General features: G+C 40.3%; 1 protein-coding gene across 1 annotated transcript; it reads left to right on the forward strand.

Annotated features, from left to right (window-relative positions):
• Positions 1-1,066: 1,066 nt before the first annotated feature.
• LOC308302942 (serine incorporator 5-like) lies at positions 1,067-2,189 on the forward strand (the record flags this gene model as incomplete). Its single annotated transcript, XM_080747261.1, has 2 exons — positions 1,067-1,169; positions 1,282-2,189. 2 exons carry the CDS (start codon positions 1,067-1,069, stop codon positions 2,187-2,189), a joined length of 1,011 nt encoding a protein of 336 aa, XP_080603387.1.
• Positions 2,190-13,476: the final 11,287 nt, after the last annotated feature.

Below are 13,476 nucleotides of genomic sequence, written 5' to 3' on the forward strand. Positions count from 1 at the left end.
TTCTGGCGACTATACCCTCCTAATACGTGAGCTGCTCGTGTTTTTCTGATAATTTTTTCATTTATTTTTAATAATTCTTTGGGAAAATGGAAAAAAACTAAATAAAATAAGAGATTAAAAATAAATGAAAAACGTTATTAAAAAAGAAGAAAAAAAGCGTCCATTTCACGTATTAGGAGGGTATAAGTCATCAGAAAAAATAATGGTTGTTTTTAATGAATCTATATCATGTTAAAATGGAGTTTGACGTTTCAATGGGTGTGTATGGGGAGGGGCCCTGGAGGAGGAGGGCCTGGTAACAATTACATCAAATATCTAGTGAAACAAGCTACTTAAAATCTGTCCAGGTGAACCCAATAGACGATAAAATCACAAAAGGTTTATTTGAAAGTGAAATATCCCTTTAACTCTATCAGTGCGCCATAGTGTAGGAAATCATAACAGTGGTGCGAATGCGCTGTGACACAGGATGTAGTATTGCATGACTAATGCAGTTTCATGCTCAACCATTTTTTCAAGCTGGGACTTTCCAAGGTATGATCTTATAAAATCAATGCATTACACAGTATAGAATTACACAAATAAAATGCTGTCGACCGTTAAGAAAGATTTTTATCTTATATCTTCCAAAATCTTAAAGATTAAGCCGAGGGATTGTTCACCCAAATTGCTATTATTACAGCCTTAGGTTCATATAGTGCAGGTAAATTAATATAAAAATTTCTAATATTGCTCGAATATGAGGACGAATGTATATTGTAATGGTTTATTTCTTCTGCTTTTTTAAGACTCTTTCCACCCAAGACAGAAGAAGAAGCAAGAAAAACATTCAGTCTGGTTTGGAACCAAGTAACACAGCATCATGTGTTTTTGCGAGTGTTGTTGCTGGCTGCTTTGTTGTTGTTGTTGTTGCCCAACAAAGATACAGTCGATAGTTACTTGTTTCAACTACGCTCTCTACTTCCTGGTGGTCACCCTTTACTGCATGGCCATGCAGTTTGACTTGGGCAAACTGCCACTTGAGCATTGGAACCATACCATGAAAGAAAATCCCAAGTACAGTAAAATGTGTGACCAGCTTTCTGCAGGAGAAAACTGTGAGGCTCTGGTTGGATACTCTGCTGTGTACAAGCTGTGTTTTGGGATGGCCTGTTTCTTCCTGCTCTTCTGCATCTTCCCCCATCGGGAACATCAGCAGCAAAGGATGCAGAGCTGATCTCCACAATGGTTTCTGGTTTTGGAAGTTTATTGCTCTCGTGGCGTTCTTGCTCTACTTTAAAGGCTTCTTCTTCCCCAATGAGGGAACATTCATGGAAGTGTGGAGCTACATTGGATTCGTGGGTGGCTGTTGGTTCCTGATCTTCCAGATCAAGTTGCTGGTGGAGTTCGCTCACGGGTGGGACTCAAACTGGAGTTCTAGAGCTGAGGGGGGCTCCCAGTGGTGGAAGGCAGCTTATGTGTTTGTGACATTATTGTTATTTTGCATTTCCCTGGTAGTTGTCGTGTTCTTGGCTGTGTTCTACACCCTCCCTGAGCCATGTCTCCTAAACAAAGTGTTCCTAGGACTCAACACCATTCTCTGTGTGGCTGTGTGGATCTTCCCCCTCTACCGCTTCATCCAGAAATGGCAAACCAACGTGGGTCTGTTGCAGGCGGGAGTGATCAGTGTCTATGTATCTGACCTTCTCTGCCTTCTTCAACAAACCCAAAGGAGAAGGGACCAACGTGAACGTCTGTGGGTTAACCTCCAGCTCGAGACCAACAAGACTATTGCGTTCACATTAAACTCCAGCTCACAGATCAACAAGACCTTTGTGTTCCCAATAAACTTAAACTCCAGCTCAGAGATCAATGAGAACATTGAGATGGCCATGGAAATTGTTATCCTGATCGTCTCTGTGCTCTACTCCAGTTTATCCTCTTCCGCTAAGATGGTGCCTTGGGACAGCTACTCTTACTTCCACTTCATGTTCTTCCTGGGATCTCTCTATGGCATGATGACCATCACCAACTGGTTCCACTATGAGAACTATAAGATAGAGAACGTTGGGGAAGGGAGCTTGTATGTGTTCTGGATCAAGATGGCATTCAGCTGGGTTTGCCTCTTCATCTACTATTCCATCGAACCAGCACAGACAACATTGCAGGAAATGTATTTGCGTGAGATGGAGATGCCACCTTTTGAGTGAAAAATCATTTGTCCATGAGGGGACAGGGTGGCACAGTCGGTTGGCAAAAGGGCCTTTCTGTGTGGAGTTTGCATGTTCTCCCTGTGTCTCCTAGGGTAGGTACCCTCACAAACAAAAATGCAGTAATCCTGGTCTCTATACTGCCTCCCCTGGCCAGCCGGGGCACCTGATGGAGAGGAAAGGAACTGGTTGGAATAATGTGTTCCTTCCACGTGCTACGTCCAGCTGGGGAAACTCTCCCCTGTCAGGTGAAAAGAAGCGTCTTGGACTATTCATGCATAGAAGGAAGCATGAGATCAGTCCATTGTCTCCCCAGGCTGGCAGAGGAAGTGTAGCACCCAGGATTACATTAGATAATTGACACCGGGTGAAAAATGGGTCGCAAAATTGTGTAATTTGAATTAAAAAGAAAAGAAAACCACGAGCCCATGCCTTATTTGGACTGTATTACAAGCAACAACAAAAAAGAGAAAGAAAATCAAGAAAAATAAACCGTGCAGAATAGTTGCTGTCTTAGTGTGCTACTGACTTCTGTTATTAGAATAAACAGGTACCGGTATGTGTGTAGGCCTATATATATTTTATTTTTTTCATGTGTAAATTGCACTGTTAATACAGTTATAATCAGAAACCTGATTTTCTCAAACATAGCCTACAGCTATAAACTAGCCGCAAATTGCAACACTAGATTTTTTTATAATCGGATGAATCTAGGGTTGCAATACCTCCCATAGGGATCCAATGCATGAAAACAGTTTTTTTGCTATCTGATTGTATTAAACGACTCTATGGAAATCTTGGAATTTACTCTTGCTATCTGCAAAGTGTTTGTTTCTGAAAAATCCACCGTAGAAATGTTAGGAGCTACTTTCTATCAAGAAATTGGCTTCAGGTGATTATTTTTTCTAAGTGCTGGAGTTTGGAAGCGCTTGTGGGAAGTCAATCAGCGGTCCTGTGTACCAGCTGGTTCTGAATGTCACATAATGCAGGAGGCAGCGGGACGCTGCGTAATAGAAGACCGAGCGCTTCCAAAGTTCAACACTTAGAAAAGAAACCATGTCTGCTCGGATTTCTTGACAGAAAAGAAATCATAACAATTCTACTGTGGATTTTTCAGAAACAAACACTTTGCAGATAGCAAGAGTAAATTCCAAGCTTTCCATAGAGCCACAATATTGGTGAGTTTGAAGTCGTTTAATACAATCAGATAGCAAAAAACTGTTTTCATGCATTGGATCCCTATGGGAGGTATTGCAACCCTAGATTCATCCGATTATAAAAAAATCTAGTGTTGCAATTTGCGGCTAGCTATAAACATACGTTTGTTGTTATTGCTGTATAAGGTTCAGAAATCAGTACCACACTTGATTATCACACAGAAAAGAACAAGTTATTCATGTAGGTCAAGTAAGTCATGTCTGCTTAATAAATATTACAGGAGAAAATGTTGAAAACTTTTCAAAATGTACATATTTTATTGTTCAAGATTAAAAAGCTCACAAGCTATTTCAGTACTTAAGCTTAAGTAATAACAATTTTTGCGACCCTTTTGTAGCCTATTTTTATTTTCTTTATTGCGCCGAACAGAGTATTATATTATCCACTATGCTGCTATATACAGTATTATTACTTCAGTTTCAAGGACAGTTCAATGTCAATCAACTGTCAGTATGTACTGAACGTTTACCAATGTTGTTAAAAAAATTATGTAAGAATGTTGAAAAAGTACTGTAACGAGTGAAAGCAACCGGCAACCTTTTTGACATGAAGTGCCATGTTTTTATTTTCTTGATAGACAGTGTGCCATATCAACATTTGTTTAATTCTGACTCCACATCAAAATATAATTTCCAAGTTGTAGTTCCAAATTCTCCTAAAATATTTTCTTTCACATCAGGACATTGTAATGATCAATAACAGATCTCCCAGACTCCCTTCCCCAGTCGTAGTTGAATGAATGTATAGGATGTAATTAGCCGCAAATTGCAACACTAGATTTTTTTATAATGGGATGAATCTAGGGTTGCAATACCTCCCATAGGCAGCTGATGCATGAAAACAGTTTTTTGCTAACTGATTGTATTAAACGACTTCAAACTCACCAATATTGTAGCTCTATGGAAAGCTTGGAATTTACTCTTGCTAACTGCAAAGTGTTTGTTTCTGAAAAATCCACCGAAGAATTGTTATGATTTATTTTCTGTCAAGAAATCCGAGCAGACATGGTTTATTTTCTAAGTGCTGAACTTCGGAAGCGCTCGTCTTCTATAACGCCATGTACCGCTGCCTCCTGCATAATGTGACATTTAGAACCAGGTGGTCACAGGACCGTTGAGGGATTTTCCACGAGCGCTTCCAAACTCCAGGACTTAGAAAAAATTATCACCTGAACCAAATTTCTTGGATAGAAAGTAGCTCCTAACATGTCTACTGTGGATTTTTCTGAAACAAACACTTTGCAGTTAGCAAGAGTAAATTCCAAGCTTTCCATAGAGCTACAATATTGGTGAGTTTGAAGTCGTTTAATACAATCAGTTAGCAAAAAACTGTTTTCATGCATCGGCTGCCTATGGGAGGTATTGCAACCCTAGCTTCATCCCATTATAAAAAAATCTAGTGTTGCAATTTGCGGCTAGGATGTAATTTGCATACACATTTAAGGATTCCAACAGTGTCCCAACTCCTCATTAAACGACACACTTGCCAAACTCTGTAAATGGAATACAGAATGCTCTATATGGAATAGAAGAATCTCTCAGAATTATAAAAGCATTAACATTTGTTTCAGGTTTTCTTACCAAGTACTAAGCTGCACACCGCATGCCTCCGGGTCTTTCTCCAAACACCCAAATCAGGCTTCTGGACAAACAAGAGGCCGCAAACCAGTCCACCCCTTTTATGCACTTCTCTTAAAGGGGCAGTGCTACAAAAAAAGGGTTCTGATATGAACCCTATGGGAAGACACACTTCCCTCTGTGAAGGTGTATGCTGGCTGAGGATGGAAGAAAGACTAGAGATGGGATTCATGGCTCTTTGAAGTGAGCTGGATCTCTGGGATCCATTCCTTTCAAAGAGCCGTTCAAAAGACTGGCTCATTGTCTCTGCCGGGCCGAAGGGCATGTCCGAGACTATGATTTCGCCCCCGTCCGCCAGTCCGTCCGTCATGCAGGATGCCACATCTTGTGAGCTCATAGGTTATTATTCTCATAGTTTCGATACCACTATAAATACACTCTTCCATAGAACTACCGGTACTTGGGTAGAGCAATGTGAATCAGCTGTCAGAATGTATTGAACTTTTACAAAATATTGTAAGAAATACTGTAACAAGTGAAAGGTTAAGGTGTTATCCACAATACTGTCTCATGAGCCCTTGCATGAAAGTTCCTGTTCACTTCCTGTTCTGTTTCAGTGTTAAGGTTAAGGCGTGGCTTTCATTGCCTCAATAAATGACTGTATTAAATGAGCTCAATTAAAGGTCTATTTATTCTACATTTTTAAAGGGGTAAAATGGGGGAGATTAAAAAGAGAGAGAGAGTGAGAGAGTTCCATGTCTGCTGACTGCTAGTAGAGTACATAAATGTACAACCACAGAAGGATGATTAATTGCGTCCTGTATCAATGAGTTCTCTCTCCTGATCAGATGAAATAGGTATCCTGACTTGAAAATATATCTTCTAAAAAGCTGGAGACATGAGAAGAACTGTTACCGAACCAGAAATATAGTAATGATATCAGAGCTACAGCACCATTTCAGGAAGTATAATGTTAAGTTCAATGTGATGAGCTTATTTCTGTAGTTTTGCTGAAACTCAGACTCAAAAGAGGAGTACAAAGGTCTCAGTTCATCCATAATGTGATCATTAACAGGTGATCTGGTCAATGCCAGACAACTGGTGACCATTGACACGTTTAATCTCGTCATTAGAATGTATTGTCTCTAATGAATGAGGCATCAGCCTCCATCATTTAGCCTATTTGCATTTTTAAGCTTGTCCAGGTTAAAGAATGCAGGTTTTCTTATTTGCATTCAAAATACATTGAATGAAAGCTTAATTGAAACACTATTTAAACACATTTTATGTGATTGCTCCACATAGAATTTACAATTTAGGCATTTAGCAGACAACAAAACCTGAAATGACCCAAAGCCTCACATTGACCAGGTTTCCATATTTGCGCACAGAACTGTGTGGGATTTCAATGTGCAAATAAAGATAAGAAATCTAATAAAAAACAAAACAATTAAGTTTCAAAGAATTCATTACAAATATTAACAAAATGTGCAAAAATGACCCATGAATGTTTCCTCTATTAAACAGCATATTTTTAGAGTGAATGAATCTGAATTGTAATTGTATATTGTATTTTGTAAATTTGTAATACTAGGGCCCATCGAGGGGCCTTAATTATTTTATACTTTAGCTATTGAAAAACAGCAGATATACAAGCTCACAGCGCGGCACTTTTTTTGAAAAGCCGTGAAAATGTGTACAAATCTTTTTAAATATATGTCTTTTTTAAGCAAACATTTGTAACTCAGATTTTGCTTCTGGGGGGGGGGGGGGGGGGGGTCCCTGGAACTAAATATTTTGAGATGGGGGTCCGCGGGCCAAATACATATCATTTTGGGGGTCCTTCACGTGAAAAAGTATGAGCACCACTGACAGAAACATAGGTTTTTCAAAAAACGTTAGAAGGATTTGAAATATTCAAAGACTTGCACACATTTTCAAGATTTTTCAAAAATGGCAGATCTACAAGCTCGCAGCGCGGCACTCGGTGCCGCGCTGTGAGCTTGTATACAGTATCTGCTATTTTTCAATCGTTAAAGCACAAAATGTGAGTGAATCCTTCTAAGCAGGGCCCAGAATTTGGTGCGACACCCCTGCTGTTAGCCTGGGAAGGCATTGGTTTGGTGTGGTTAAGGATTGGTGAATGTGTGGAGATCTTTTGCTTTGTTCTTGTCACATTCCTGATCCCATATTCCAATATCTAACTATAAATTTAGCAAATGTTTGCATGCTGACATCACTGATACTACACAGTTTTGCCGCCATTGTAAACGTCTGTCTGCATGCTGACATCACTGATACTAAACAATATCTGTCTGAAATACTCTGACGTCATACTACTGACATCACAGACTGGCCTGGCCACAGAACACCATGTATGGGCATAAAGATCTGCCCTTCGGGCACTCCAACATGAAACATCATATATGGGCATAAAGATATGCCCAACGGGCACTTCAACATTACTTCTGAGACTCCTACATTCAATCCCTTAGATCAGGGTTGGGCAACTTTGATGATAGAGGGGGCCACTGTATTTCCACACTCACTCCAGGGGGCCACATTGCATATTGTTGATGTCGACAGAAACCTTTTATCTCCATATTCGAACGTAACTTATTTCGTAAATGATCTCCCACTCCTTCATTCTACTGTCACGAATAAGTAGCTACAAGTGCTAAGCGTGTCGCAATGCGGCATGTTCTTTATTTAGTTATAATGTACTTACAATATGTAAACTTTATGAACTTTATTGCAAATAAGTTGGACATAAAAAGAGTAGCCTACAATTACTAACCATCAAAAACTACTAATATGGACTGAAGTAATTAACTCTCAAATACCTGGAACGCGCCCGAGTCGCGTTAGATTTTAACCACTTTACCCATTATTGTATGCTTTAACCTTAGAAAAATAGCAGATATACAAGCTCACAGCGCGGCACCGAGTGCCGCGCTGCGAGCTTGTAGATCTGCTATTTTTCGAAAGATCGTGAAAAGGTGTGCAAGTCTATGAATATCTTTGACCCGATCTTTGACCCGACTTCTAAATCCTTCGGCTAAATCAGTGGTTCTCAAACTTTTTCATGTCAAGGACCCCCAAAATTACAGGTATTTAGCCACGGACCCCCATCTCAAAATATGTTGTTCCAGGGACCCCACAGAAGCAAATATTTGATTTACAAATGTTCGCTTTTAAATAGATATATTCAAAGACTTGCAAAGAAAAATCATGTTTTTTTCAAAAATAGCAGATCTACAAGCTCGCAGCGCGGCACAGAGTGCCGCACTGTGAGCTTGTAGATCTGCTATTTTTCAATGGTTAAAGTAGTCAATAATCCTAGGCCTAAATGGGTTAAAGGAGGTCCTGTTTTGCATGTTTGGAATTAATATAATTCTAGAAGCTCGGCCGCGAGCGTCTAGTCGGCGCCCTGGCCAACTCGGGAACAATGTATATAGGGGATGAAAGCCCCGCCCTTTAATGCAAACCCCATTATACCTGTTGTCATAGGATCTGTTTTGACCATCTGTTTGCGTGTGTCCATTTATGCCCATATATGGGGATATCTATCTGTCTACGTCCATTTTATGTCCATATATGGAGATCTCTGTAGGACCCGTTTTGACCATCTGTTTGCCTGTGTCCATTTATGCCCATACATGGAGTTATCTGTCTGTCTGCGTCCATTTTATGCCCATATATGGAGATCTCTGTAGGACCTGTATTGAACATCTGTTTGCCTGTGTCCATTTATGCTCATATATGGAGATATCTGTATCTGTCTGCATCCATTTCATGCCCATATATGGAGATCTCTGTATCTGTTTGTCTGTGTCCCTTTATGCCCATTATGGAGATCTCTGTATCTGTCTGTGCCTCCGACTGTGTTGCAGACACAGTGCTGGTTCCCCCTTTAATGCAAACCCCATTATACCTGTTGTCATAGGACCCGTTTTGACCATCTGTTTGCCTGTGTCCATTTATGCCCATATATGGAGATATCTGTATCTGTCTTTTTGCGTCCATTTTATGCCCATATATGGAGATCTTTGACCATCTGTTTGCCTGTGTCCATTTATGCTCATATATGGAGATATCCGTATCTGTCTGTTTGCATCCATTTTATGCCCATGGCGGGGAACGCGCGTGCCTAATTTGAAATAGGGAATGAATGCCTCACTCTTTAATGCAAACCCCATTATACCTGTTGTCATAAGAGCCGTTTTGACCATATGTTTGCCTGTGTCCTTTTATGCCCATATAGGAACATCAGAATACGTAACCATGGCATTTTTTGTTGACTCATGTGGTGTACGTGATCTCAGAGCCTTTTATGAAGTGATGTCACAATGAGTCAGCGCTTGCGCCGATTTCCTCCGGAACAGCCTGATGTCAACAATCAGCTCCGCATAAGGAGATTCCGAACGTTTTGCGCCGGTTTCAGAAAACCGCGAGTCGGGTCAGGTCGAGGCCCGGCACTGCACTCCGCGCGGCGGCGGGGAACGCGCGTGCCGAATCTGAAGCCGGTGGGACGAACGGTTCTCGAGATACGCGGATTACAAACAGACAGACACGCAGACAGACAGAGATTTGTCGCATTTATAGATAGATTGTCAGACCTTAAAATACTATTTATAGATTCTCAGCTGGGTTTGTTTGTGTGTCAGAATATAGACCTTTCTTTAACTTTGTAACAATAGCATTCTTATTTGTTTTAACCAATAAGAATGCTAAGGTGTACCCTATTATGGGTAGGTTGGTCGGGCAGGACTTTGGCCCCAACCACCATAGGGGTGTCTGGTTTGTAGTGTTTAAACTACAATATTACTATGAGCAAAAGCTGTCGAAAGAAAATATGAAAACCTGGGCTGTTCCATATTTAATAACGTACACAATTTCTTCTTTCGGAGGTATCACGTTTTATTTCAACCATGTTTAGTACAAATTGTGCTTACAAAATCTCACCATAAAAATATTATTTACAACATCTCTCCCACTAATGCAGACAAATGTGACAACTGGGCGCTAGAGATGATCTACATGAGAGAGAATACATGCTGCAGTGACCTCACAGTAAAAACACCCTGTCCTGTCTGGAGGACACACGTCCCACTGGCTGTGTCACAGACCCCATCTCAACACTCACTTGTGCAACAATGCCAAATATAACATGTCTAATACAAACTCTAATATCTAATATACTATAAAGCTACTACTGTATGTCCAATATACAATGTCTAAGATACAATATCAAATATACATGATCAAAAAATAAATAACATTAGGCAGAAATGGTTCTTGTGCAAGTACAGAGAAACATTTGCAGCAACTACCATATGAACAGGATGATGCACATTCAGTCTCCTGTGCATATGAGAGAAAACACTTAGCAGCAGATATAATTCATACTGTACGTGACAGTACCAGTGCAACGGCAGTGGAGTGTAATCTCTCCATTTAGTCTGTTGTCTGTTCAAATTGTGGCAAAAACTAAAAACCTCCACCTCAAGATCCCGCATTATGTAGAAATACTATGAGGTGGTGAGGTGAGACATGGTGATGAAAGGATGGGTCAACACCTGGTCAGGTGTTATCCTCTCCTCTGGATCCAGATGAAGCATTCGTTTCAACAGGTCCATGAAGACCAGCCACATGTCACCAGTTTCGTCATGCAGGGAGTCGAACACTTCTTCCAGTGAGCAGCTCTCATCTTCTGCTTCAAACTCTTCCTCTACGCAATACTCCTCTGGTTTCTAGACAAAAATGTAAAACATTAAGTGTGAGTTTCAGTAATATGAATGAATATTTGCAAGGATACTAGAACATTTAAGAGACACGTGTGTGTGTGGAAAGGGGGAGGGTCATACCATAAATCTCCATGTATCGTTGTCCTGGGTGAAAAAGTTGCAGGTTGTTTTTCCAGTATCCAAGAGAGATTGTGCTGGCATACCAAGCGTCAAGAGGATGGATTGAAGCTGCAGAAAAACACAAGATATTTCACAACATGTAACTTCTGTAGGTTTATTCTGAGTAGAACCAGAATGTATTCTGTGTGTGTGCATCAGTAGAATACTCACCACATCATATTCAGTGTTCCCGCAGAATAAATCACGGCTCAGCATCCCATTCACCACGACACAGCCCAACGACCACATATCAAGTGCCTCTGTGATTGGTAGGCCCAGGAATACTTCTGGTGCTCTGTGGGTCGAGAAATAACTGGGATGTTAGAAATATAATAACCAATATCTATTGCAGTCATTATGCTTTGAATCTTCACTTGTGTTTGCTTTCAGGAGTGCAGATAAGGCCATAATAAATACAAGTAGCTCATATACCTATACTCAAGATTCGGCATGATCCTCCATTGCTTGGTCTCAGAGGAAGGAACGGCGAGACCAAAGTCAATGAGTTTGACTTTTAGAGGTTGTTCTCGTTGGTTCACCAGCATGATGTTCTCCAGTTTGATGTCTGTATGGATGATGCCTATACCCTTCAGGGCCTGGAGTGCAATGGCAAGCTGCAAGTCAAAAATAAAGATCAATATTAATATGTGCAGCACAAGGAGGTGTGGAATTCAACTGAATATAGCCATTACTTTTCAAAACCATACAATTTTACTTTCAAAACCATACCTGCTGTATGATGGGTTTCATCTCCACCATGGACATAGGAGAATTATTTCTCCAATCCAAGAATTCCAGGAGATCAATATCCAGAGACTCAAACACCATGCATTTAAATCCTTCATGCACAAAGCTGTCGTAAAACCTCACTATGCCACATATGTCAGCGTCCAGGACTTGCAGCTTTCGCAACATCGTCATCTGCAAATTCAAGAAGACTGATTTAGACACATACTAAATTATTATGAGTCTATTTAGACAGGTACTAAATTATGCCCAAACTTTTGAGAACCTCCCAGAGCCATATGATGCTTACCTCATGTTCTGCCACTTCATCGTAATTGCTACGTTTTTTTATTATCTTGATGGCCACCATGTCACATGTACGTGTGTTGATGGCTTTGGCCACCATGCCATAGCTTCCTTCCTCCATGAAGCTCTGGACGATGTACTTGCCTCCATCCAGCATGTCCTGCTCAGCTATGCAGCTCTCTGGGTCAGAGAGTTGGTTGGTGGTCGTGGTCAGGATGTCAACGTAAACCGCCGGGGAAGGGACAATGGTAAATTTGAACACGTCCCACTCTGAATCAAAGTGCAGCGCAGGGGAGGTGGTGGTCAAGATGTCAATGTACGTCGTTGTGAAGGGGCCATCAATGTCCCACTCTGATTCAGAGCCACTGGAGCTGGACATGCTGGAGTGTCGGGGGAAGATGGATTTGTCCATGGAGGGTTCAGTTGAGAGCTGTTGCTTTTTCTTAGCACCTAGAGAGAGAGAGAGAGAGAGAGAGAAAGAATTTAGACTCTTGGATTGTCAAACCAGATCTAGTTCCTTTCCTTCCCATATGACCATATTTTGTATTAAAAGAAAGAAGAAACTGCACAGCTGTACTTTTGACAAACTGTTAAAAAAGTATTTAATCACTTTTAGCAATGTATTTTGCTTAAGTAGCCTCACATGGAATGTAATAAAATGTCATCAAAAATATAGGTCTATACCGGTATTGCATTTTTACTTCACAAAATATAGACACATCTATATAATGTATCTATATAACACTTGGAAAGGCCTTCTTTTTTAAGTTTTAAGTACCAGTAAGTTGCAATATTATTTGAATTACTGATGTTTGCATTCAGAGGTTATATGTGTCTGTTTTTAATCATTGACCCTTACCTGTGCATGTCCTTGATGAGTGCTGGTATGGTTCAAAGCGATGCCTTTTCAGTTTCTGCTGTCTCCTGGTCAATAATGTAGTCATTGTGTGGTTGTTGAGTCCTCTTTCTTCTGCTGCTTTCTCTAGGTTCAGATGGTCTGTTCTGAAGAAAACACTAAACCTTATATATGCAGTCTAGCCAGGGTACTTCCGAAAGATGTTACCTGATTGGTCAGAGTAACAATGCTCACTCTGACCAGGTAACACCTTTCCCAAGGTGTGTGTGTGTGGGCGGGGGGAGACCCCTCACCCCTGCACTGTTATCACGATAGGCTTTTATATTGAGAACCTATACTGTATATCCAGAACAATGTACTTTATATATTTTTTTATAGATGCATTGCGAAATGACATTGGATGAGTCCAATAATATCAGCTTATACTTTCAAGTGAGACATAACTTATAGCCTATATTCATAAAGACCCTGTTTTCTGCTGCATTTGAGTGTTTTTAAAATATACATAAGCCTATATATGTTTTCCTGTATTTCAACTTCTTTTAAAGCAGTATTTAAATTTTAAAACACAGTTGTGTTTCACCTTCTTACCATTAATTACTTTAAAGGTAAATAAAGTATTCTGATTGTTTTTATGTTTTCTCTCAGGTTGTGTTGCTCTGAAAGAATGTGCAACACTCAGGTTTCAATAGGGTTTT

The sequence above is a fragment of the Nannobrachium achirus genome (assembly GCF_963921795.1).
Source record: "Nannobrachium achirus genome assembly, chromosome: 18".
In the NCBI taxonomy this organism is placed as follows: Eukaryota; Metazoa; Chordata; class Actinopteri; order Myctophiformes; family Myctophidae; genus Nannobrachium; species Nannobrachium achirus.